Source organism: Amphiura filiformis, chromosome 10, assembly GCF_039555335.1.
Source record: "Amphiura filiformis chromosome 10, Afil_fr2py, whole genome shotgun sequence".
Lineage (NCBI taxonomy): Eukaryota > Metazoa > Echinodermata > Ophiuroidea > Amphilepidida > Amphiuridae > Amphiura > Amphiura filiformis.
The window spans coordinates 50,472,104-50,499,624 of NC_092637.1; the positions used below are offsets into that span (position 1 = coordinate 50,472,104).

The 27,521-nt window shown below is 35.0% G+C and overlaps 1 protein-coding gene across 1 annotated transcript in view; it reads right to left on the bottom strand.

Moving 5' to 3' along the window:
- Positions 1 to 248: 248 nt before the first annotated feature.
- The window catches only part of LOC140161955 (cholecystokinin receptor-like), a 95,641-nt gene continuing 68,368 nt past the window's right edge, over positions 249 to 27,521 (bottom strand). The window contains exons 2-3 of the mRNA XM_072185248.1: positions 1,465 to 2,195; positions 249 to 317 (exon numbers count right to left, since the gene is read on the bottom strand). Coding sequence (XP_072041349.1) covers positions 249 to 317; positions 1,465 to 2,195 — 800 coding nt within the window. The remainder of the gene's footprint in view (positions 318 to 1,464; positions 2,196 to 27,521) is intronic.

Sequence of the window (27,521 nt, forward strand, 5' to 3'; positions counted from 1 at the left end):
TCAAGCCCAGCTAAACATCAAATGGTGCTACCAGTTACCAAATGTATTTGACCCGATCATTACGTGGCACATCAACAGTGCGAGATCGGGCTATTCAGTAGATGAAGGATGAAGTAACAACAGCTGAATATTAGGTAAACTAGGTGGGTGTGAGGGTGTGTGTGTGTGTGATCAAGAGTTTCAAATACCCAGGTAAATAATGTATGTTAATGTATGTCATATTGTATGGTGGTATTAGGCCTGGGTGCTCAATCTCGCCGATTAACACTTCGGCGTGCCCGGAACCTAAGCCGCAGACCCACACCGATGCACATATACTGAAATATAACAAATAACAAATGTGTGTCTACTCAATGAAAAGCCATGTTCAGTCACCCGTTCATCGGCTTGATCGGCCCAACTCCTGCATTTCTCGCAACCGGCTTATAACACTTGACGACAATACCCTTTACAAATTAGTGTCCTTGAGTGCGTTGATTCTTTGCCGGATTATATCGACTGATGCGCAAATTGCTCACGCCGGTGCCTTAACCACCCCCTAGCACCCCCCCCAACGCACCCCCCCACACACACACACACAAATTAGATATCCACCATAGTTTTAAAACGGATTTTGCCGGAAATTCCTCTTCCAGATGAGAGCATTATACAGTGAGACCAGTGAAACGTAATTTGTATCGCAGAGAAAGTCACAGAATACAATCCCATAATAGTCGCAGGCCGTATAAACACGTTGTAGATATGCCAGCATACCGACAATAGTTTCAAATAACACGACTTCCTGTCACTTCCACGACTAAAGCAACAGCACGTCAAATCAGAGAATAATTTTGTATATTCCTTGGGTCTCATGACTTTATAAAATTACGATGAAAATTGGGTGATGGGATGTCAGTAGAAAAACGAATGATGACAATCGTAGAAGAAGTATTACACAATATTTAATATTACCCAGCAAACACAAAAATAGTCTTAAAACGTTTATTAAAAAAGTTTTAATAACACTTAAATATCGGTTTAAATAAATGTCATGGATACGTTTTTACAACGTTATCATACACTGTTTTGGGTAAATCCTTGTCAACACCGAGATAATAGTTTGCATCACGTTATAAACATAGTTCATGAATGTTATTAAAACGTTTTTACACCATTTCTTTAACCCGACATTTAAACGTTTCGTGTAAACGTTGTGTGTTTGCTGGGTAACTATAACATCTGGCATCAGCTATTAAAATCTGTTGTTCTTGTGTGGCGAAAACTTGAATTACTTGCGTAAGATTTGAATGATCCTATTTTTCTACTCAAACCGCCCCTGTTTGTTTTTCGACAACTCAACGCATCTTTAAACGCGTCGCGAAATTTAGTTGAGATTAAATTATATAACAGTGGATTAATCGATGAATTGATATATAACATAATCCTGTTACAAATAATAATGACCATTACTGTATTGAATCCTACTCTATTGAAAGCCTCGCTGGAAGCAAATATCTGCCATAATATCATGACCCGAATAGGTAGCCAACAGATGAAGAAAACGATGACGACACTACCTAACATATATATAACACGACGATGAGTTTGACGGCTGGAAGCCGTAAAGGCGTCCCCGTGGTTCACGGCTGGTGATCTCTTATACGCTTCCCCACCACAAAGTCGATCTTTCTCTGCTTTACGTTCATCGTTTGGAGTCGTAGCACATTTCACATATCTGTTATTTTTAAAATTACAACTCTTAACAGGTGATAACTCAATCCTATTTTTGTCCGATAAACGAGTGGACGTCTCCTTATCTTTGATAGCATTCATATACGCATCATGTTTTCTCAGCGTATTTGCAAACAATGCGTATACGATTGTCAGAAAGAAGCACGGAAGGAAGAAAAATACAATGGTAGTTCCGATTACGTAACTTTTACCTAGAGCACTAGTAATATACGTTATGCATGTATGTCCAATACGACCATCCCAATGCTCACATGATGAATACGCTACCATAATCACAGGCGGTATACTACAAAGTGAAGCTAGGAGCCACACTAGAAGGCATACCATTAATGTACGTTTGGGAGTACAGGTGTAGCTGACTTCCAAGGGTCGCCAGATGACATAGTATCGTTCAACTGCAATGGCCATTAGCGTCAGTATCGAAGCTTGGGAAGTGACGTTTTCCAGAAATGGAACAATATAACCTGTATCAATAGAGAAAGCAGAAAAAACACATTAGATGTTATATTAAAATTAAACATAAAATGTAATATTTTCTTCGACAGTTATTGAGAGAAAATATATTTTATGGTATTCGTATAGATATTCCAAATGATTGCTTTTCTATTTGCAGGTTCAAGATTACCAAACCAAAGAGTTACGAGCTTTTAGAGTGACTTTAATCATTTGGCTTCCACAAGGATCCATTCTCAGCCCATATAGTCCTTAAAATGTATTGTTAATACCCATGACCTAAATAAAGAAATGCCATTTCATTTTTTACAATACATTAATATAATTTGCGTTGATGAACACATACTGAAAATCCCAACTGAACCATAAAAAACAAACAAGTCTTTCGGCTGTTTTCACTTGTTTTGTTTTACATCATGTCACCTTTTCATAAAGGTGTAAATCATTTGATGCTATTTATTTTCATTCGTGTCATACAAATAATTGTTGTACATACTCTTTGGAAAAGATATGTTCTTTCTGTTGGGTACTTCCACTCTATTAGTGTCAAATATTATGCTACTGTTTGTAATATATGGTATGGTATCGTTCTTGCACTTATTTGGGAAGAAAGTTTAATAACTGAATATTACTGAACAACAAATAATATTACAGTTGAACTATAAAATTCTTCTAAAATACGTATTGAATGATGCGAACTTGTATTAAATGCGCCTTTAATGATATAACTTCGATGTATTGTCTTTATGTGTTAAAGAATCAGCAGTAGCAAGTCCGTATTCAACTGAGTAAATTGGATATTTCTTGAATATTAGGCAGCATTGACCACAGTTAGAAGGTTGAAAGCGTCTAATATTGCAAAGTGTGACTCAAATTCAAGGCACAAATAAAAGTGGAACATGATGCATTATTTATTGGGTATTTAATTTGTAGAAATTTGCCAGTGGGTTAATGAAATCAATCATTAATGAGGTCGAGGTAAATATGCCTTTTGAGTTTGCAGAATATAGTATAAAGTCTGCACAAAAAGTAACGCAGCTGTTATAAATACGCCTATAGATTCCGAACTAATAATTGTTTTCACAATATTTAGAGAGAAGCATGATTTATTTACACGCATTTTGATACCCCATTCGTCAAATGTCGTTCAATATTAACAACACAGTAGTGCTTTTACAGAAAAATACTAGAATTTAAAAGTTGCATTTTAAAGCGATCAATACCATTCAATGGTTATAATGCCAGCACTGTAAACACGTAAAGCCCGCTATTATCTTCGCGCTTACTTCAAATCAATACAAATAACTGCAACTTTAAAATTGGGGTATTTTTCTTTCAAAACACTGCTGTATTGTCAATATTGAACAAAATTGGACAAATGGGGTATCAAAATGCGCGTAAATAAATCATCCTTCTTTTTATGTTAAAATATTGTGAAAACAAATATTAGTTCTGAATCTATAGGTGTATTTATAACAGCTGAGTTACTTTTTGTGCAGACTTTACAAAAAGTACACTGAAGATCGAACGTAACATATAATGTGCGCTATTCTGTCAAGTGATTGATTATGTAAATCTGGCAATTGAGGTTTCGTTTCCGAATACAACAGAGAACGTAACAAACTGCCTGTAGCTATTAGGGTATAAAATTAACGCTGGGCATACAATTCTTGTGTAACAGGCTACTCTGTTTTAGGCTAGTTTGATTATTCTTCCTTGTACTTTATTGCAAATGGGATATAACATTTAATTGTTCACAGTAAGAACGTTTAGTACTTGTATTTTACGAGGGGCGTATTTTTGTTTATTCTTCGCAGGTCTTAAATAGTACATTTTTTTTACATTATTAAGCTGCTAGTATATTGAGCACTGCATTTGCCATCTTGGCTTTATATGAAACGTTTATAAGTTATCAGAATTCCTTTAACTTGTTGAATACAACTCTCCAGATCGTGCAAATACACGGACTTGACGGAAGGTTGACATCTGACGCACTCACCTGGGACTCTTTGTGTTTATTTATTTTGTGCGTATTTGCACACGTTCTACGGTAGTAGACATTTTAAAGTATGGCGTTTGTCGTTCTTCTTCTTTAAACACAATCACGAAATAGTGCCCATGTTAAAGAAAGTATACTCTAAAAACATGAATACAAATACTTACTCAAAATTTCAACGAGTACGTTTTGTATTACTTTACACGAAGAAGTATGGGAGGCGTTGCCCAGAGTTAACAGTTTCCCTAGTAATTGAGGTACATGTAACAAGTTAAAGTGTTCAAAGTATGTTAGTAAATAAAGCTGTCAAATCGTATGCAACGCATTCTACAGTTTTAAGTGTAAAGTAATAACAATTAAACACGGTAATGATACCGGTTTTTAGAGTGTGGGCTAAATCCAAGAAACCTGTAATTTCATAAGTATGACATAACTAAGTAAAAGTACTTTTATTGTTACTCTATTAACACGTTACTCGCAGTACGATTGTCGTGTTAAATGAATAGCTTTCAAATACAGCTAAGTAGAAACAATTCACAACGCAATGTGGGATATTTGCAAAGCAGAGGACAAAGATATGTTGGTAAATATTTTAATTATAATCAATATCAATGTCAAACTAATCGGTTCGTGTTGAATGAAAAGTTATAAGCGACAAGAAACTCATTTCACTACATTAAAAATTGGAACAGTCGTCTGTACTATTATCTCTTCGATACACTCGATCACTCTTGATATCAAACATTACCGCAAGTGTTTTTGATAGCCCAGTAAACGTATTCCATTAAACATGAATGCAGGACATGTATTGAATAATTATTTTGTAGATATGTATGGACGTGTCCTGTGTGTTGCAGAAGCTGTTCCTTGACAAAACATTACACATAATCTACGTGTAAACATTTCTGAGGAATCCCTTTCAGGGCCCGGTATGTTAACAGTTATTATATATTCTGAGATAGTTCACATGGATACTCAAAACATTTAATTGTGCGCTTGATATATCTACCCAAAAAAAGTTTCAAAACGTGACAGTGGCAATGAAGTTGAAAAATGCTTTCCTCTAGTCTTTTCATTATTTTAAACTTGGTCCCAATAAGGAACGTTACATTGTAAAATATATAACTATGCAAGTGCCCTCAATAAAAGATCTGAGCTAGTATCTAAATGTCGCCATGGATACAAACCAGCCAACCGTGCTAAGAAAAAATAAGACTGTGTGATCACTGTCATATCATTCCACCTGATGATTGCTACATGCTTGTAGCATGAAACTCGGAGTAGTGGACATGATGTGTTAATTAAACTTAATTAATTATTTTATAATTAGCTCTACTGACAGTAATGTTAGTATTGAGCACTCTTGTATAAGGCCTATGATAACTTTTTCATTGGATATAACTATGCATACATTTATTTTGGATTCGGTGGGTTTTTCCCGCAGTGTTCTTTCGCAATGTCCACATCAAACAGCTTTATATCCATTTTAAAAACACAATTTATTCACATGCACATGAAGACCTGAGCTCAAGAAGACTGTAAGTCCACTTTTGACGAAATTGAGTTACAAGTGGTTTTAAAGTTATTGGATAATGACATTTGGCCTCTTCTTCATAGAGACATGTCAAATTACTCGTCTTATCACAACAATTGCGACAATATATAATTGATCATACATTTTGAGCTCGGTAAATGAGTTAGAGGATTACTTCCGGTTAAAGGTCAGCTGAGGTCAAATTTTAAAACAACCTTCAAATTCAACAAACAAGGTGTCAAATTGCTCGTCTTTGCACATAGATTACCAATATGTTTAAATATTTCCAACATCTGCATTCAACGTTGAGTTATAAGTTTTTGTTTCAATCCGAGCGCAAGAAGACCGTAAGTCCAAAAATGCTAAATCGATCAATATCGATCAATATTACATGGTTGATATACAGAATGATTCTTCTTGCCTATACCCATGTACCTGAGAAGTCTTTTTGGTTTCCAATTTATCTTATTTTAAAAAGTTTAAACGATCAAAATGCCAAATATGGACTTACGGTCTTCTTGCGCTCAGGTCTTCATATACACTGACGGACGCATGAATATGGTCTAAAGTGCTCCTAAAAAAACTTTCCTAAATGCATAAGCGGATGTCAATTTTGAATACAACTTTTTATTAGTGAATACTAAATTGATTAGACTGATAATAAATGTGACCACATCTAATCCAATCGGGTTAACGTCGGCAATAATGAAAGAGAGGAGAAAAACAATAAAAAACATAAGAATATGGACATATCAAATTCTCACGTAAAACAGTAAGTGTAGGTACTGATCAAGCTTGCAAAAGGTAGTAACTCATTTTTCAACATTTCCGACTTTGGCCTGAGTATATCAGATTAGGTCACAGATGGCCATTATGAGAGTGAGGTAATCAACTAGACTGATGTTTAAATTAATCGACCCGTTTTTGTTCATTGTTGAATAAGTTCCCTAAATAGTAGCAGGTATACAAATGGTGAAAAGACAGATAGTAAAGCATTTTTCAACTTTGGCGACTTCTTACGCTTTTTAAAATAACGTTTTGGGTAAATATTTGGGTAGAACTTTTATAAGTAAATAAGTAATATAGGAATATAAATGGCGGTCACATTAAGCTATATTTCCTTATAAATATGGATATGTTTAGTCTAGGAAGGCTATTTTTGTGACATACTTATTAACAATACACAAACACTAAACCAAACAATGTAAATATTAACAAAACCATTTCCGGCCATCTTATTTTACACTCTACCTGCTAAACGTATTTGGAAACGATTGTGAAAATAAATTAAATGTAGTATGTACTGAAATTTGTGAATTTCACGGCTGATTACATTAACAAATGCTCATTTGGAATATGGTCAATTAAACAACAAGACAATCGAACATTTTGTTAAATGTAGATTGCAAGCATGACAAAAACTGACGTTACTATGATTACAGCAAGGTCATCAATCTAATGATCGAGACATGTTAGTTGACAAATATTACGTATATAGGGCATAATTTTGTAACAAATTGCCCTCATCAAATTTCGTAAGCTTTGATTTGTATATTAACTATTTGATCGACATTTGATATAAACGTAGGTGTTGTCATAGCCAATACAAGACTGCAACTGTAAATGACATGTAGGCCTACACAGAAAGAAGTCGTTCGAAATTTGAGGTATTTACATCAGCAACATAACAGTATAAACAGTATTCTGCTTCTTCTTTACTGTCAACTGTCACTTCTATGAGTTATCTAGACACATTCGTATAATGTGCCCTACATATTGCGGTTTAGATTGGTGGGTATCTTAAGGCGTACCTGTTAACTTTGGTAATAGACTGAAACCCGATGACATTCCTCAACTAAATGTATATTGCAAAAGATACAGCTTAGAAGTTGTCAAATTGTAATTGAAATAAGTAAACTTATTTCCCTCAGCATATTAATATTACCAGTTAAAAGAAATGAAAGTGTTCCACGAATATGCTGTGGAATTTTGTCAGTGAGGGTCTTCACTTCGTCAGAACTGATCTTTTACAAAAACAAACGCCAATCCTGACGAAAGCATGAGACGCTTACGTGTGCGAAGATGTACTTTTTTGAAACGTGTTACTAATAAAGATTCTTGGACAGAGCACACATGAACTCGTCACTTGTTATGTCACTCTCTCTGCTATGCATTGGAGACGACGTATATTGAGTTTGATGAGCGTAAATAGATTGACATTCGCTACTGTCAACTGTTTGTGGTTATTATCGAAACTAATTGCTCTTTCGTGTAGACCATTGATAAAAGTAATAGACAAGCCACTTCATGCCCAGGGATTAAATGATATATTGTTTATGCTTTCCCGTTTAACGTTCACCTTCCATTTACATTAACGACAAACGGGCTTTGCGTTGACTAATATGGTAGCTTACACTACTAATCATTCTCCGACATTTCCGTAAGGGTGAAGTACCTCCACGTGTGTTTTAAGTTGCACTAAACTGGCTGTTTATAAATAGACCTTTCTTTTTTGGTGTATAGCAAAGAAGTAAAATGTTATAATATTATCATGGATATACAATCAGTGGTATGTTTGTCATCAATTTTAATTAAAATTCAGTTGATTTGCACAGTTAAATGACATTAAAAAAACCGTTCGAAAAATATTGTTATTTAGATTATTTTGCTATTGCAAATTGTCAAATTAGATGTAGATATGTGTGTGAATGTAAAAACAAAATCGCGATCATTTATAAAGTCACCATTAACAATGTAGGGCTTATAGGAAAAGTTACAAAAGCGATACCTGTTTCCTAGGCAGTCAATCTGACCGGACTGGTTAAAAAAACTTAACTGGGAAATATTCAGGTGACATATTTTAATGGATCGATTGGGGGTGTTATGGTTCTGACGTTACTATGATCATATCAAGGTAAATTAAATGAGCTATTAAATTTCATATGCATTGGATATTGTCTACAAATTGGCTTAGAATTATCACATGATATTAACATGTCTTACATCATTGTTGTTTATTTTTTCTACAATCTAACTCAACATAGGGAGAGCGGAAATCAGAATTTACTCTATTTTAATTCAGATGTTGCCAATTAAATCAGTATTTATTATTATATTGTTTTATCAGAAGTATACACATGTACTCTGGCACCGTCTCTGGATACCGTGTTCCTTACATTCGTACCTTTGGATACACTGAATGTTTAATGCCAGAATCAAACATGTTAAAAAAGAATTGTATGAAATAACTTATTTTTAATCCATTTCATCTAAAGAAACAGGCACTGAGTTTTAGGCGTCTATTATCATTATGTTTAACTCATAGAATGGATTAAAAATTAGGTGTGATTTTTACACTTGATTAGTTAATTGTCAAAATTATATTATTTTATTTCTCAACAACATTGTATAGCCGTTTGGGTAGGTTATCTAAAATATCGAACAAACAATGAAAACGTCCTGCGTACAGCTATTCCATATCAAGTCAGGCAATAAAGTTTGCTACACCGATCATCATCATCAGTCGGCTGCGGAGTAGGCGACTACAAGTTTCCTCCAACTATTGCGATTTTGGGCAAGCGAAACAAATTTGTTTGGCTGCAGCATCCCTTCAGTATCTCCCAGGAGGTGCTGAACATACTGTAAGTACAGTGTGCACGACCGTCCCGGTTTCCTCTTCCCATTTGGTGGAATATAAAGGGCATATTCCTACACCGAAACCGTTATATGTTAAAAAGGATAAATGAGCTGTTCCTTTCAAGATAGATGTGTTAATAATGTACAGAACGCATTTTCTGGCAATCCAAAGTGTCGGTGAGATTTTTTTAAATCACCTTACGGCAAATTGAGCTTGGATTTATATGCTCTATTTCATCTGTACGAAACGAACTGATGCTATTAATAAAACACCTCAGTTTATACAGTAGGATCCCGTTAGCGTCTGCTGTCAATTATATGAATCATGTAAGCACCAGTCGTATGTATGCCCTACTTTAACAACAGAAATGTGCACGTCTTTTTCACTTTCTGTTAACTAAAAAGATGAACAAACGGGAAGAGATGTGACAATTTGGGGTAAAAATGTCAAAAAGCTTTTTAAAAATGTGACATTTGCTATGGAAACAGAATAGAACGCGCGAGTTACAAACGTAACAAAGTAGTATAAAACAATGTTCCAGACTTTTCTGAACATTTATATACATGATTTGTTATCCATTTGAAACATCAGTAATAATATGATATCGTTAAATATACGTCTAGCCCTCTTCTTTTGTTCCATTATCTATTGTATTTCTTTTGTTCAAAGTCTGGTCAACTGTCGATTATATCAAGTAATGTGGACAGGTCAAGATAATCTGGACAGGTCAATATAATCTGGACAGGTCAAGATAATCTTGGTCAGGTCAAGATAATCTTGGTCAGGTCAATAAATTTTGAACAAGAGAAGTACATGTTCATATTTAGAAACACTGGCCACATTATTTGACTTTTTGGACATTTCAACAAACTTAAAATGCATCAAAGTTTAATATATTTTACACGATCAGCATAAATTATTATACAAGTTTATGCATATTAGATTTAAATGAAGATGGTAAACAATACTTGTGTGTATTGAATGACACCTTCCGAGCGACTAACATGCTCACCATACCTCAACAAGACACCGATTATCTATGGTAATGGTCTACATAAAGCTCTCCTCTACACTGATTCAACGGGATATTGGATAAATGTTCAAATAACAGTTTATCGCATCCTTCTTTTTCGGCGATGTTGCTATACATGATTGTGTGCAGTAGTTGAAGTATGTAGTTGGCAATCACCTTTGTGTTTCCAGAAACATGCAGCACTATTTTTTTTTTTTTTTTTGATTAAAAAAAAAATCTAAACATAGCTTAATCCTAATCCTTTAGTTAGTCCTAACTGGCAATTCAAGTAACATTTTAATATTTGGTCAATTTTTGTAAATAAGGGCCAACAACGTACATTTCTAGGGCGTTTTCGACCTTATTTTTCGTATATTTATTAGAACCTACTACTAAAACTTTCTCTAGAGTACAAGTTAACATGTGAGCCCTTTTTATTCAAAGTTCAGTGAACGATGGATCATGCACTGCAAACTCATATAAGGCTAATACTATACAGGCTGAGTCAAAAAGAAGCAAACTCATGTTTAAGGGGCTGTAACTCGAGATCGGAAAGGAATCTGCTAAAAGGAAAATACCACTGGAAAGAGTAAATTCTACACGTCTAAATAAAAATAATAATAGTTGCAATTGCTCACAGCAAACGAAAGTTATGCTAATTTGAATACAACCACCCAGTTTTGTAGCTGCACACGGCTGATTGATTTTCATCCATTTCAATTTCGACGAATCAGCAAAGTGCTAACAGGATTTATTGTTGGAAAGACAACTTTTGCTGTTAATTAATATTCAACAAAGTCCATGACGGTACTTTAGTTTGTAGGGATAACAATTCAAGTCTTTACGAACGATCCGGCAGAAGCTTGAAGGATTGAGCTGATCTTTAGTCTTGCTGTAACGCATGTCTAACTCCAGCAATGTTCATTTGTGATCTAGCAGTTCGTGGTATGCCTGAAGCTTCCGGCTGTCTGTTCCTTAGTGTCCCATACACATTGAGCTTGTTCACATTCTTATATACTGCTCCCTTACATAAAACCCGGTTAGCAGTGGGACATTGGAGACGAAAAAGACGCTGAACGTCAGTGGGACTCTTAGTTTCATGATACTTCGTCGACAGAAACGTGCGCTCCAGTGCGGTAAATTGTGGTGCCATGTTGTCATATATTTGGCCCGTTTTATTATAATGTAGTGCAATGAGGTAAAATTCATATTGAAAAGAGCCCTTTAACATGTAGGAATTATTGATTGAAACCACACCTTCCACAGAATTTTATTTCCATTTGAATATCGCGCCTTACCAATCAATAGATATGCCCCTACTTGGGAAGTGAAACCGTGTGCAGCTACACAAATGTGTGGTTGTATTCAAATGAGTATAACTTGAGTTTGCTGTCAGCAATTGCAACAATTCTTTTTTTATGAAGACGTGTAGAATTTGCTCATTTCAGTGGTATATTCATTTTTAGCAGGTTTTTTACAGATCTCGAGTTACAGCCCCTCAAACATGAGTTTACTTCTTTTTGACTCAGCCTGTAGAAACACAGCGAAACTATTAAAGCTTCGGAAGCTCCCAGCTCACTTCAAGTGCTATCCTATTCAAGTATGTACTTTTTGAAATGTGTTGCTTTTAAATGTGCCTGGTCGGAGCACATATGAACTCGTCAATTGCTATGCATAGGTGACGACGTATATTGAGTTCAATGAGCGTAAATAGATTGACATTCGCTACTGTCTACTGTTTGTGGTAATTATCGAAGCTAATTTGCTCTCACCAAGCAATTTAAGCTTAGGAAGATCCCAACACATTTCAAGTGCTATCATCTCACACGATGACCTTGAACAAACCATTAATTTTGCTATTATTGTCATTTATTTATTTATTTATTTATTTAATTTTTTTTAAATGTATTTAGTTAACAGAACGTGTGCTTAAAACTGCAATAACCTGAGTTATTATTATTATAAATTATGATATTTAAAGAAACAAACTACTGAAGCGACCGAAATTAAGAACATGCATATATATATATACTTGGTGTATCAAAATAAAGTATACAGTTTGAAAAATGTCACTAGATTAAAAAGTATGAGATATAAATTCAAAATGCTATAGTTAAGAACTGAAGGAACATCTTGTCCTCCCATAACTGCAAAATCACTGACGTCGGATCATTAATAAGGACTCGGTGACTATTTTTGTGAGCCAAGTAAAAATGCAGTTGCACGGAATCAATTTTACTGAAAGCAACATAAACATCGCATGTTTAACCACTTTCCTCTTAGTAATTGAATACATGAATCCAAAACCCACCCAAGTCCATGGGAAGTGATTTTGAGAAAAAAACCTGTGTATCATTTTAATTCCTTCAGTTAGATTTACCTGGTCAATATGGTAGGTTGTACGTGCAAATGGGCGGGTTAAACTGTATTAGGTATGACGATTAGCATTTCAGGGACTTCGTGGGGTTCATTTTGAATTCTGGACTTGGGTGGTTTTTTGAATCATATACTAAGAGATTACCACTAGTAAGATAATACAAAATAAAGCACACAGTTATGTATAATGTTGATAAGCAATCTGCCATGTAATATAACCACACACTTACCTTGATTAAACCCATTTTTTTTCAAAAGTAACTCTCCAGCAATGAATGTGTTACAAGTGGACTTTTATACATACTGGATTTCAATCAATGTGTTACAAGACTCAAATCATGGACTTGGGTTGATTCTTTCATACATGCTATTTTTCACATATTCAATAGACACAGAGGATGAATTTGAGTTGTTCTTTCATACATATGACAGGCCTTTGTATAGCAACACTTTCCCATGCTTAACTTAATTTGGCCAAAGTATGGACTTGGGTGGCTTTTTTTTATTCATATATTCAATTGTCAATCTTGGTCTTCCACATGGCCACCACTCCTCTGTATGTAGATATCAGGTCTCCTCGACATCCTTAGCATGATATTCACAACACGTCTTGTGAGAGACATAGTGCCTGGGATGTTAACTTGTGCAATTATGGGAGCCTGAAGTTCATCAAGCCTGTATGATGACTTTTGAAATCCTTTGATTTCAGACAGCTCCACAAGAAGAAATCCAGAGGTGTAAGTTCAAGAGACCTCAAGGGTCATTCCACTTTGATTTGATTTGATTGGTTTTTGACAACACTATATGTGGCAAGAAAGCCTATATTGATTTTTTCTTTCCAATGGGGTCCATTTGAACACCAGGACTGGTTGGGCACAGTCAAGTGTGTTAAAACACCCTACTCTTTTCTAAACCGGCTGCGTGATATATGTATCTATTAACATGTGACCGACGGCTTAACGTCCCCTCCGAAGGAAGAGGTGCTTTTATGATTCATTTACCCAATTCTAAATAAAGCATTGGAAGAGCGGAAGTCTGAATTTAATCTACGAAGGTTGCCAATTAATTTGAGACAGTTTTTCCAAGTCAATGCCCCAGCAAATATCCACCGCCGGGAATTGAACCCGGGACCACATGCACTAAATACAAGTACCCCAACCAATAGTCCACTGGGTACTTCAAATTAACACGCGATTGTCCAACAATAATGAAAGGCGTCTTTTTTAATTACTGTGAAGAAAGTGGTGAAACCCATGTTATTTTAATTGACTTCGCGCGACTGCATTTTACGCTTATTTTACACGCCAGTGATTTTACAGTTGTGGGAGGACAACATTTTGATTTAGCTAGCAACTAAATTAGTTTGACCAAATACCTCATACTTTTTAATCTAGTGGTAATTTTCAAACTGCAAACTTTATTGTGATACATCCTGTATTAAATGTCCTTTAAATTGCACCTCTTATTTTAACCTAGACGAGTTTCCAAAGCTTCGCCGAAAATAGATAAGTAAACACATGTAGCAATAAAACGCAATACTTGTTCTACTTCCAACCCTAAAAACTAGTGTTTGACGTTTCAGTGCAGCTTATTCAAGTGATTCTGTAAATCCAGACATTTATTCAGCAATATTTTGTATAGTCGTTTAGCAATTTTAACAGAATTCCTTTAATACACGCCTCTTATTTTAACCTAGACGAGTTTGCAAAGCTTCGTTGAAAATATACAAGTAAACACATGTAGCAATAAAACTCAATGCTTGTTCTACATCCAACCCTGAAAACTAGTGTGTGATGTTTTAGTGCAGCTTATGCAAGTGATTCTATAAATACAGACATTTATTCAGCAATATTTAGTATAGTCGTTTGGCAACTGATGGTAATACAAAATACAAATGTACAACCGAACACTCCAAGCGCTGAGAGAAGGGATAGTTGAGAGATTGAGATTTCTGACGGCAAATGTAAGGTTAATTAACTTTTATGTGAACATCGGTTAAATCAAATGAACGTCTGTTTGTCTTCAACTATATTCTATACCTCACACCCAAAAACCTTCACATACAACCATCCCACACATACACATACCCATAAACGCACTCACGTATATATATTAATATCATCAAAGAAAGCAAATATAATAAGCCCAAATCAACAAATTATATCCAGAAGACAGATACAATGACATCGACCCAGTCCTCTATCTCAGTAGCATTGACCCAAGTTATTTGCATACTATACTAATACGTTGTATTGGGTTACAGGCGCCTTATAGAAAATGTAATATTTTTACGCTTTTTTAGCCAAATCGATGGCAATAACTCCTTCACTCAGATACTGCCTGTAGCTGCTCCTGGGGTGAGACTGTCATTGTGACAGCCAAATGTCTCAGTAGAAGGTCACATGCTACATATTACATAACAGCGCAAGATACATTCATTGTCCCAGTCGGCAAATTATGTGTGTGTGACCCAGTGTGGGTCATGTACTGCCTGTGGTTATGCAACACATTATGTGGATATGACCCAGTCTTGGTCATGTACTACCTGATGAAACATATTTATGGGTAATGTTGCCAATCTAATAAAATTGAACCACTAGAATAGTTATAACAAATTGGTAGTTATCTTTAAAAAAAAAAAAAAAAATCCCTTTAACCTCCCACGTGCGAAGAAGAAAATGATAAATATATAGGATTTTTTTTTACAAAAGGAGGTATATCCAATGGATGGCAACCATTTTAAACTCTGCATTGGAGAATTTTTAGGAGACAATAAATGATGCTGAAAACAGGTAAAAAATCCGTTAAATATTATTTAAACTTTAAAATGTTAAAATATACCAGAAAAAATGTGACACAAGGTAGCTATTGGATTTAGCGCCTCTGGGAAACAAACTCTGCAATATTGATGCCGCGATGAGCTTCACATTGATTGTTTGCAATCACCAACCAATGCGTGTGCTATACTCAATGGAAATCAAGTTAAATTGGCGTCTAATTAGCACCTCATTGTGTGTTTTTTAAATGAATTCAAACATGTTGACCTCTCAACACTGAAACTGGGGCATCTGAACTAAATTCTTCTCCTTCTTATATAGTAAGCTTACTAATTAGAAATCAGAGAGAGTAATGGAAAACAGGTCAACGTAAAAGCTCAATCGCAGCTTTGGGTTCGAGAAACGTCACAAAACAAACCAAAAAACTATACAGATTTATGCAATTGGAAACAATTCAACCTGTCGTAAGTCATTATAGTGTTGTTTATTATTTAATGCACATGTTTACGCCCCCAAACGACTCAAGCTAATCGTAGATTCATTTTATTGATACAACTGGGCCCCGACACCTTACCCGGGGTAGGGTAGAGCACCGACCATAGCAATGAACGGGTGGGGTTTCATGAGCTCAATCAAATGTTACAACATTAAAATCAGCTATATATTGAACTATTGTACATGTTCGGTAAAAATTCTAATATTTGTAGAAACTTTCGCTGGAATTCAATTTGGCCTACACTTTTATAAATTCCCGAATTTCCCAGGTTTTGCGAGAACGCTTTAACATTGTGACTTTTTTGTACATATTTTGGCATCACGAGATAGAGAAAACCCATAGATACATTGGTATCCCTGACGTTACATGAGGTTCTATAATGAAAACTTGCACCCCTCTTCGTAGTTTTGCTAGGAAAAGTGGTTCAGTAGGATGAGAGTCAAACTGTGTTCCACTCTGTGGGAATCAAGTTCAATCAAGACTCAATTTGCAACTCATTTGCCTTTTTAAGTGTTGCTTCAAAGAAGTATGTCGGTCAAATTAGGGCAGCTCAACTGCTTTAATTAACGTAAACTATTTGTATATCGTGGAGCAATTGATGTTTTTGCTCTTTACTATATTCCAAACCAACACTTGATTGTGGGTTAGAAAACAAACTTGGACTATAAACTGCTCGCTCCAAGTTGTATATTGTTTGAATTACAATTGTGTGATGTGCGGTTGTTGTCCTTTTGCACTCCATTGGCTTTCGTGAGTCGAAATATTGTTGGTTATATATAATGTGCTGCCAACTAAAAAATAAATATTAACGATTACAAGTGGTTAACGGTACTTATAACATGTTATGATGACTTGTCTTATGCATGCTTCAACAGTGGCGTGGCCAGGATTTTGGAACCGAGGGGGCACAACTTGTAAATGTGCCGACGGAAATATTTTTTGCCGACGGAAGTTGTGATTTGTTTGCATGGTTTGAAAAAGTGAAAAACAAAAACAAAAAAACAAAAACAAAAAGGCGGTACCAGCATAAACACACAAATTTTTATGTAAAATTCAATTTCATTCACAATGTTTCATAATTTTTTTATAATTCTCCCTTTCTTCTATCACCATGGGTAAAAAATAGTCTATTGTTATAACCATTTTTTTTCACCAACACCTTCCGTCTACCGATGGCCTTAAATTAACAGACGGCCGTGAGAGCGGGGGGGGGGGCGGTCACATGGCCCAACCCATTGACTACGCCACTGTGCTTCAATTATTGTGTGACAAGTTGCATGTTCCGCACTGAAGTACAAATTCATGACACATTTTGCTTGAAAATGGTTGTGATCATGAAATGGCCGGAAGAGTTTTTAGTTTGTCCTAAGCTAAAATTGGCTAGGAAAATGGTGTCATTATATCACGTACATTTGATGATCCAAGATCTATATCGGTAAAATACTGAGGCAACGATGTCATGCACTTCCCGTATTAGCAGTGTTAGGAATCGAGAATAATTTTTGTTGCTGTTAAGTTAACTATATATTTCTACCAAAAAAATCCTGTTTAAAATATATATAAGTTTCGCAAATCATTGAATATTCCCCCAAAATTGAGTCGCTTTCCGTGTAATCCTCGACGTTCCCAAAAAACAAACCCTGGGGATTGGTAAAGTGCATATGAAATGATATAATACATAGTCATCAAAATAAACCTACTAACTTATTGGTACAATTTCATGAAGCGAGCAACAGAAAATTCAGAAAACAGAAAAATCGTGACATTTTAAATAATCCAAATTCATTCAACATCAAAAGTACGTGTAAAAGTTCGGTGAACTAACTGAACTTTGGATATCGAATCACTAAATTCGCTTATATTTTTGGTTGATATGAACATTTCAATACTGTTCGAAAAGCAAGTATTATGCAAATACAACATGTTTTGAGAGGAAGTAGTCAAAACTACTGGTCCCGAGGTGCTGGATGATTTGACTACTTCCCGACGCGTCAGCGGAGGGAAGTAGTCAAATCATCCAACACCGAGGGACCAGTAGTTTTGAATACTTCCCCGAAATGGAACATGTTGTATTTGTTTTACTATACCTCATAAATATTTTCACTATTACGGTAAAATCGTTCAAACAAAAGTCAACAACACACCAGTCAACGTGCCGGCCAGCATGGTAAATAGGCCTAAGCTTAATATTTTGCTTACCTGATTTTATTGGAGGATGTTTGTTCAATCAATTTACATTTTGATGTATATTATTCTAATTTTCTTTTTAACATTCCATAAATAGCATTTTGTTTCATAAAATGTCAAATTCGCGTGTTATTATCCATCGGTAATCTCAGCAAAATAACTGCAGCAGACGCCATTTTCACGATAAACGCGTCTGCAGAATCGCCGCTGTGTAGATAATGTTACGTCTGAAGGAACGGTGACGCGTGGGGTCGAGACACCGTGTGGTAGTGGGGTGCGGAAGTTTTTACTACTTCCCCGCGTGCGCGTAATTGCACAGGCGCGGTGAAGTAGTCAAAATACCGTACTCGGACGCTGGCGTTATTAACCAATTAGATGTCTGGATTACCTAATAAATATTTATGAGGTATAGTAAAATGGACTTTGCGAAACTCATTTTTTCTAGGGCGAGTAATTGTGTATTCTATTTTAAAATATATTAGTTTATCAAACTCTTGGTTTTCTTCACTACTGGGAAGATTTATCTGAAATGTTAGTTTCATTTTATGTTATGCTAACAATTTCTCCTTCTTCAAACTAAGGTGCCAGCTTTTGAACACCAGATATAAACCAGGAAATATATAAAAGCGCATTATGTGTTCCCTTGTTATTTTTACTCAATCATTTTCTATCATTCCATAACAAGTAAAAGAAGAGAACGAAATCGTTCACGAAGGTGCATATTAAAATTCTGAGGCAGTAAAATGTTCCTTTAATTGCTTTTTGTATTAGTATGTTTCCTAATGGGCCCTATCAATAGACACAATGGGAACGATTGCTCGCTACGAGAGGAAACTGAATATAATTAATAAGATAGAAAGAACAGATTACCAACCCAAAGTGTTACAATTAAACGAGACAACAAACAAACAAACACAAATCCCGACCGGTACTCAGCCTAACTTGAAGCAAGTGAATGTGCCTATCCATATCTAACTAAGAAGCTACCAGATATCACTGATAAACGGTGGTACTAATGTAGCAATCGAGAAATATAATGCGCACACACCCCACGCCCATACCCCCACAATACGCAAGTACACAAGTATAGAAGATCATTAATATTATCCTTATTTAAAAGGAAGTTCATTTTGTATGCTAATACCTTGTGTTTTTTCCTAACCACCTTCGGCATTTTGACACTACTATGACATTCTTTTTATATTCTCTATATATATTGTATGTTAAGGAAATGAGTAGTTGCAATCTATGTAGCACCTGAGTTCATATTTGTGAATCGTCTACGTGTGCTTTCCCTAGCTGCCACTTATACATCATTCATAATGTCACCCTATATTACTGAGAAGGGTGAATGTCTTTGTTAAGCCGATGTTGCAACCACATACATTGCCATAAGACTGCTAATAATGATATCAGCACCGCAAAACATTTATGTGTCAGGAATGTAATACTACACTTTTTTGTTGAAAAAAGTGACATTGTTTTATAGTTACCTCTCAAAACTTTTCAAAATTGATTTATATAGCGACCAAGCAAATAATTTAAAAACACGGTTACTTTATTATAGTATAGTTCCTGCTCTAATGCGTAGCATTGGCTAAGGCCTGATTGTGCAATGGATGTGCAGAACAACTCTGGAGTGGCAAATAAATATCATTGTCATTATCATCATTCATTACAATTCACACAACAGGCATATGTATATATGATTCTTTCTAAAACTGAGACAAATTCTTACTATTACGCCATTCCTCCCTAGTAGGGGATAATAGAACTTGTGCAATTGTTTTTGTCTAGCCCTTCGGGAAACCTAAGACGTTTTAGTTGTTATTGCGCAGGTTCCAATTACCATGCCCTAAATCTACTGATCTTTTATGTAAATTTTATAAAGCACCTGAATTAATTTCATAGGTAATAAAACTTCATAATCATAAAAAGCCACAAAGAAGTATGACATTTTGAATCTTCAAGATATTCATTCACAACGTTCGAAGTTTTCTTTAAAATATTCAAGTATCTCCTCTGGCATATTACTTTCTACATGACCTTGAATAAATAACTTGCTCACATTCTCTTCCTATCATTACTGTATCAAACATTCTTCAATGCTATAATTTTCCGATTCACTATGCTCCGAGAGAAATAAGAACAAATCCTATTACATTTCGATGGCTCAGCAGTTATTGTAGTATTTTGACGTAAAAGATTTAACTAGTAGCTGACTGCTTTCTTATGAGTAACTTCTCTTGTTATTTTTCTCATTTTTCTCTGTCTCTCTTGTTATGAATTAACCTTTAAAAATCAGAGCATCAATTAAAAAGCAAACATAGATAAAATATCGATTGGAAATGGAAATAAGAAAATATGTTTACTAATCCCCATTTATATTTGAAAGCTTCTAAAAGCTTAAAATATAAAGTCATATTTTGTTAAAAATACAGTCGGTATACACAGCTACAACCATCATAAATATAGGAAAAACTTACACATTAACTGATTTTGATACAGATTTAGCCTAAAAGCTTAACACCATTCATGATTTAAAAGATGTTCGATTTCATTCTCTCGACGCAAGTTATCCTGTTTTTTTATATTATGTTTTTCAGTCCTTTAACTATTTCTTTAAAATATATAGGTGTATTTGCAATGACTTAGTGACTGTGAGGTCTTTATAATTGCAAGGCGTGGCCACGACCTGGACTGGCTTAGGCAATAGAAACAAATAAGTTCGATCTTTCGATCGACCATCAATGTTTGGTCGATCCTTATTATTTATGAAATCGATTAATTGGCCATTATTAGTGTGATAACATATAAATCTTGTCCTGAACTGATATTGAAAAATATAAATTTAGCATTAATTCCGATTAATAAGTTGTTAGTTCATTATAACAAGCATCAAAGCAGCATCGACGGTCGATAGACCCTATCCAATTCAGCAAAAGAATCTGTCCACCAATCTGTCCTGCCATTTCAATTGTTCTACCGTTCCGGTTATTGGATATGGTCTATAGGTGATGATATATGTGACCTGGCAGCACAAACGAGCCGTAAATTCCCTAAATTGTATTCCGAGTTATGGTGTAAAATGTGTACAAAGGTCGTATTCATCGGTCACTTAAGCTGGCGCGACATCTGTCTTATTTGGATAGTCACAACACCAATCAATAATCCTATTATTGAAGTGGATAATAAGCTTCTACCTTAGATGGCTATAGAACTTTTAATAGCTCTGGTCTTTGTTTGCTTTTGCTAAATCCTTTTCAAGTGGTGGGTTATTTGTATAGGTATGCATAACCAACAATTAACAATGAGAGAACCTTCTTAAACCTCGTTGACTTGGGGATGATTTGAAATGACCGCCAATTATGACTGTTTGATATTTATTGCCAGCAATGTGGAAAAAGAGACACACATAGAAACGAAAAAAGCTATAATTTTGTTGAAGGAGCAAAGTTTAACTAACCATAACTCCGCTTCTGGATATCGTTTGAAGTCAAATGATATACCATTTTTAAGTTTATGATGTTTATTGTGTGACGAAATAAAACAAAATTGACCGGGGGAGGAATTTACGGCTCATTCGCCGTGGACGGTCACATATGTGATTATATAAATATAACTCAACTCTCTGTAACATTTTGGATAAGCATGTACCTTTGAAATCCCGTACCATTACAATTCGCCCTTCCCATCCCTAGTACTCTCCTGAGATTGATGAAGCGAAGAAATTGAGGAAAAGACTTGAACGTAAGTGGAGGAAAACCAAATTGGAAGTGGATCGTCAGCTTTTTATAACTCAACGCCAACATGTTTATAACATGATTTATGATGCCAAGGCAGCATACTATAGAGACAAAATTTCAAATTGTTCTGACCAGAAGGAACTTTTTAAGATTGTTGAAAGTCTGCTGCACCAAAAAGGAAAAGCAAAACTTCCTTCTCACAACTCTAAGGAACAACTGGCACAAAAATTTAAAAGTTTCTTCACTTCAAAAATTACTCAAATACGTGATGATTTGGACTCTGAACTTACTGCTTTTGACAAGCAAAACACGTCCACTACTTCGGACATTGAACATGATTTAAAATCTTATTTAGATGCTTTCCCGCCTGCGTCGGAAGAGGAAATTTGTAAAATCATCAGTGCTTCACCACCAAAATCATGTGACTCTGACCCTATTCCTACTTGGCTTTTAAAGAATCATCTTCAGCTGCTTGTTCCGCTTATTACACGCATTGTTAATCTGTCATTGGAATCGGCGGTTTTTCCATCTTGTTTCAAAACTGCCCTCGTCATACCTCTTCTTAAAAAGCCATCGCTTGACTGTGAAATCTTGAAAAATTACAGACCGGTCTCAAACTTGGCTTTCATCTCAAAAATAATTGAAAAAGTTGTTTCATCTCGTATAGCTGATCATCTTACTGCGAACAACCTATATGAGCGCTTCCAATCAGCGTATAGAAAACATCATGGAACTGAAACAGCATTACTTCGTGTTCAAAAAGACATATTGTGTAATTTGGATAAAAAAGCGTGGTGTATTTTTGGTATTACTTGATCTATCTGCTGCCTTCGACACCATAGACCATGGTGTCCTTCTGTCGCGTCTCTCCTCTTTTTGTATTAGAGGTAGTGCACTTGAATGGACCCGTTCTTATTTGACCGACAGATTGCAGGCTGTCAACATCAATGGTTGTTTGTCATCATTCATTCCACTCCTTTTCTGTGTACCCCAAGGATCTGTATTAGGACCTCAATTCTTCACCATTTACTCGTCTCCAATAGTTAACATCGCCAGCAAGCATGGATTACAAGTTCACATGTACGCCGACGATACACAGCTTTATTTATCTTTTGATTTAGATAGTGCATCAGATGAATTTTCTTCACGTTCGCAAATTGAATTATGAATCAAGGACATTAAATCATGGATGACTGTAAATAAATTGAAATTAAATGATGACAAAACTGAACTTCTTATTATCACCTCCAAATATAATCAATCAAAACTTCGCTCTAACTCTCTTCACATTGATTCTGCCAACATTCACGCTTCTACTAATACTCGCAATCTAGGAATTATATTTGACAACATTCTCTCAATGGACGACCACATCAAAAATGTGTGCAGATCAACTTATTTTCAGATTAGAAACATTAATGAAATTCGCAAAGTGCTCGATTATGATACTGCTGCAAAACTTGTCCACGCTTTAGTCACATCACGTCTTGACAATGGAAATGCTTTATTATATGGAATCACTGAACGACAACTCATTAAACTTCAACAGGCTCAAAATGAAGAGCTTATTTCCAAACCGTGTCAAGTCCACCCACCTTCAAAATTGAGATTTTGATAAAAATGGGTTGTGAGTCACTAGGGCTATCCAGCAATGTGTGTATTTTTTTCCAAAATGAGTCAAGTCCCGAAATATTGACATACAAAGTATAGATTTTTTTTCCAAAACGTGTTAAGCCCAATCCAGTTTGGTAGCAAACTCTGTTAAGTCCACGAACACTGCCCTCATGGCCAATAGTCCAATCAGAGCAAGAGAAATGCGGCAGCTTGTAGGCAAGTTGCACGGCTAAGGGCTTCCAATAGCGAATCGCCCAAGTTCTGCATGATTGATAACACTGCCTTGCTTTGCGTCTTCGTGCTTGTTTGGTCTGAATAAAAAGTTGTTGTTGTTGTTTTGTTTTTTATATTAGTAGTTTGTATGGGATTTCTGAAATATTTGATAGATACCTCCAGAAAGACATGAACAGGGTGGGAAGGGGGAGAGGGAGAGGTTGTGATGGTAGAATTAATGTTAGAGGACGGTGGTAGAGTTAGTTTTTGATATTATTATTTTGTATGATTATCAACATGTGCTACTAAATTCAAGGTATTATTTTTAACTTAAAAACTTAAAAACTTACGACTGTCAATATGAGATTAGGGTGGCAGCATGGGGGGATTGTGATAATGGGATAAAACTAGTGGGGGTAGTGGATATTTCAGGTCATCAGTTATTGTCAGTGAAATGATGTTTATTCAATTCTGAGAAATGCAATATAATCACTAAGTTTTGAACTATTTTAAACGTCAAATTTTGGTAAAAAATATGGGCGGGAGGGGGGGTTCGAGATGCAAGGTGTTTTGTGGCAATATTCTGTTTTATAGTAGAGTGACTCACATTTAGTATGTTTTTAATAAATTTGTTATCTCTTAAGGTTAGCAACTATTTTACACTGTTGCAATTTGGTAGTTCACAGCATCTTGCGAATGGTAGTGAGCTTTGGCAAAAATTGCATTTATAATTTCATAGCGAGTGTGTGGAAGAATGTAAATATCACAGATATAATCTTGTAGGGCCTGTTGTTCTTGAGTTATGTTGTAAATAGGGCTGAAACAACAACACTTTTGTAAAACGTACATAACTTATTCACAACAATAAATCAAGCAAGTTTTCAAAGTATATGATCTGTAGAATGAACTTTTGCAAAACATCAAAGTGTTATTTTTCAATAATATATTGATTTTGATAATTAAAATAGATTTTTTTTTTCTGCTTCGACCAACAATAGACCGTGTAGCCTTAAGAGTAGTTTGAGAAAAAATGTGGTTAGTTCTGTGTTACAGATACTGTGTTTTGTGCCAAAATGTGTTAAGTCCATGCCAGAAATTGCGTTTTGTGTCAAAACGTGTTAAGTCCTTGATATTTTTAAAACAAATTAATTCATTACAAAAAAATCAAAAGTCTCCAGATTTTAACTTAACATGTTTTTATGGTCCTATATATGTCACCTTCACTTCACTGTAATTTTATAGAAATCTAACATTTTTTCATTGCCATAAAGAAAATTCCTGATTTTCTTCAAAGTGAATCTTGTGGACTTAACATGGTTTGGAAATAAGCTCTTCAAATGCTGCTGCACGCAAGCTCACAAGCTTATGACAATTGACTTCTATATGTGACTGTTTTTATAATTTTGTGTTAATTATTAATTGTTCAATGTCTGCGCCTCGGAGTAGGTTGTCTAGATAGATGGCGCATTATAAATGCATTATTATTATTATTATTATTATGATGGTCCACCTGTTTTTGTTGCACGAAATTATATGCGCATTATCTTTTTCCTAAACAATGGCATTAAAATTATGGATTTCGTATCTTATTTCAACTGGTTTACAATGTAAATTGAGTTTTGTTTAATACCAAAATTTCTTTCCAAGAATATATATATATAACATTTTACTCAAGTTAGACTATCTTTTGAATAAAGTGCTCAATCCCAAAAGGCAGAGCGTATCAAAGAAAGACCTTCAATAGTAACTCTGAATTGTCTGACGATTCCTTTTAGGCATGAAACTCAGAGTAACGACTACCTATTCTGGAAGGTCTGTGCTTTGAATATATATATATATATATATATATATATATATAAATACGCAAGGAATGTATTTATATAAGCTGGGCCTATTCTGGTAAACCTTAGTTCATATTCACATTTTCATAACAATGTAATGTTTCAAAGGTGGGGTTTCAACGACGTGCTACGGCTTTTTATAAAAAATATCGCGGGAAAAGACCAAAACTGAAAAGAAATGGGGTTTCAAATTGAACTTTGGAATTTGAAAATTATAAATCACGTTGAGTCTAAGGCTGTGCTAACACTTTTCTTTGATGACTTTGACCACAGTGTTTTGTTTTTTCAAATATCTTAAAAATACAAGAATCTAAGCTAATTCAACAGACAGTAGATTCGTTCAATCCGACAAACAGATTTCAACATCTACCCTTTATAACCAACCTCCTAAAAGCAATTTATTTATTTTTCTTGCCAGTTATTTTTTGATATTGTTCTAAATCCAGTCAAGTGCAATTCCAATGTGTTCTTATTTATTTTTATTTTTAATATTTGAGTATTTTAATTATAATGTATGTATTTTTCATAATGCTATTTTTAATGTAAATGTCATGCTATTCTGCCGTTGGCTGCTATGCAGTTTATAATAAATATACAAGACAATAGAATATACAATACTCGTACAACCATAGTTAATTATACTCGTATTAGAGTCATGTAAAGTGTAACCTGTGGGTATATTAGGGTAGTCGACCCATTGTATTTCAGTCTTCAAATATTTCAAAATTACACAGAAAATTTATTTTAAAAAAACCTGATTAAACCACAGACATAAAGTCATCAAAGTGACACTTTTAGTCGTTAAAGTTATGTTCACAACGTTCAATGAACTTCGGTTAATGAACTAAAACTAATGTATTTGCCCATGTGAGATATGAGGAAGCCATACATTTTTACCACATCTTATGGAATAAAAGTGTCACATGTGATGTTTTTACGTTTTCAAGGTATTATTCAGTATACTCCTTGGGCATATTAATAACGGATGTCCTAGAATAAACTTATTTTAATCCACCTCTCAATTTCCCGTTTTCCCGTTTTGATTTTATCAAATATGTATGCTTAATAATTCCTTGTCTACTAGGGGTTGAACAAACAGCTTGATGATACAAGGTGTACATGTATACAAAGCACATACATTTAGGAGGGAGCGGCGAGAACTAAAGCATATCTTTTTTCGGCCTAACTTGAAAAATATTTTATCCATGAAGGCAAATGCCATTCTGCAATAAAATGGCACTCGCGTTGTGCATGAAAAAAAAAAAAAAAAGACTACTGGCACGCAATAGTAAAACTTGCCAAGTAGCTGGAGTTTATGGGCCTTTGATAGACGTCGCAACATAATAAGAACTTCAGTTGTTCTATTTATATGCCCTGAAATAACATTTTGCCCTCCAATGGTGTTTTCTTAGGCAAAACAATAGATAGTTAATCAATCGACTTAGTTATAAAATTAGATGTGTGTCAAGTTCATAAATGCTAAAAACATAGTGCATGGATGTGTCTTGCATATAAATGAGAACGGATGAATCCAAGAATCCATCTGGTAAAACAGTGACACTAAATAGTACACTATCCCCGAAGGTAACAGCAATTAATTGACGCGTATGGAGAATCGACGTTTTTTTTTCCTGTCAGGATGAAGAATAATTGAGAAGTTCCTGACACTATTTCTCTAAGCGTTACCATGGACCCGGAGAGACACTGGCAATTAATGATCATTGTACTATTGTGTGAATCATGTAACGCAAAATGTAGGACGTGTTCGTCATTTAAGAGAAAGGATATCTTAAACGGGATACTGGAGCATTTAGTACTGTTGAATTAAATCATCTTAAGACTCAAATTAATGATAATTTGATTCACCCATAATGCGTACGGATTGTGACACTTAATCAAGCGTTATGT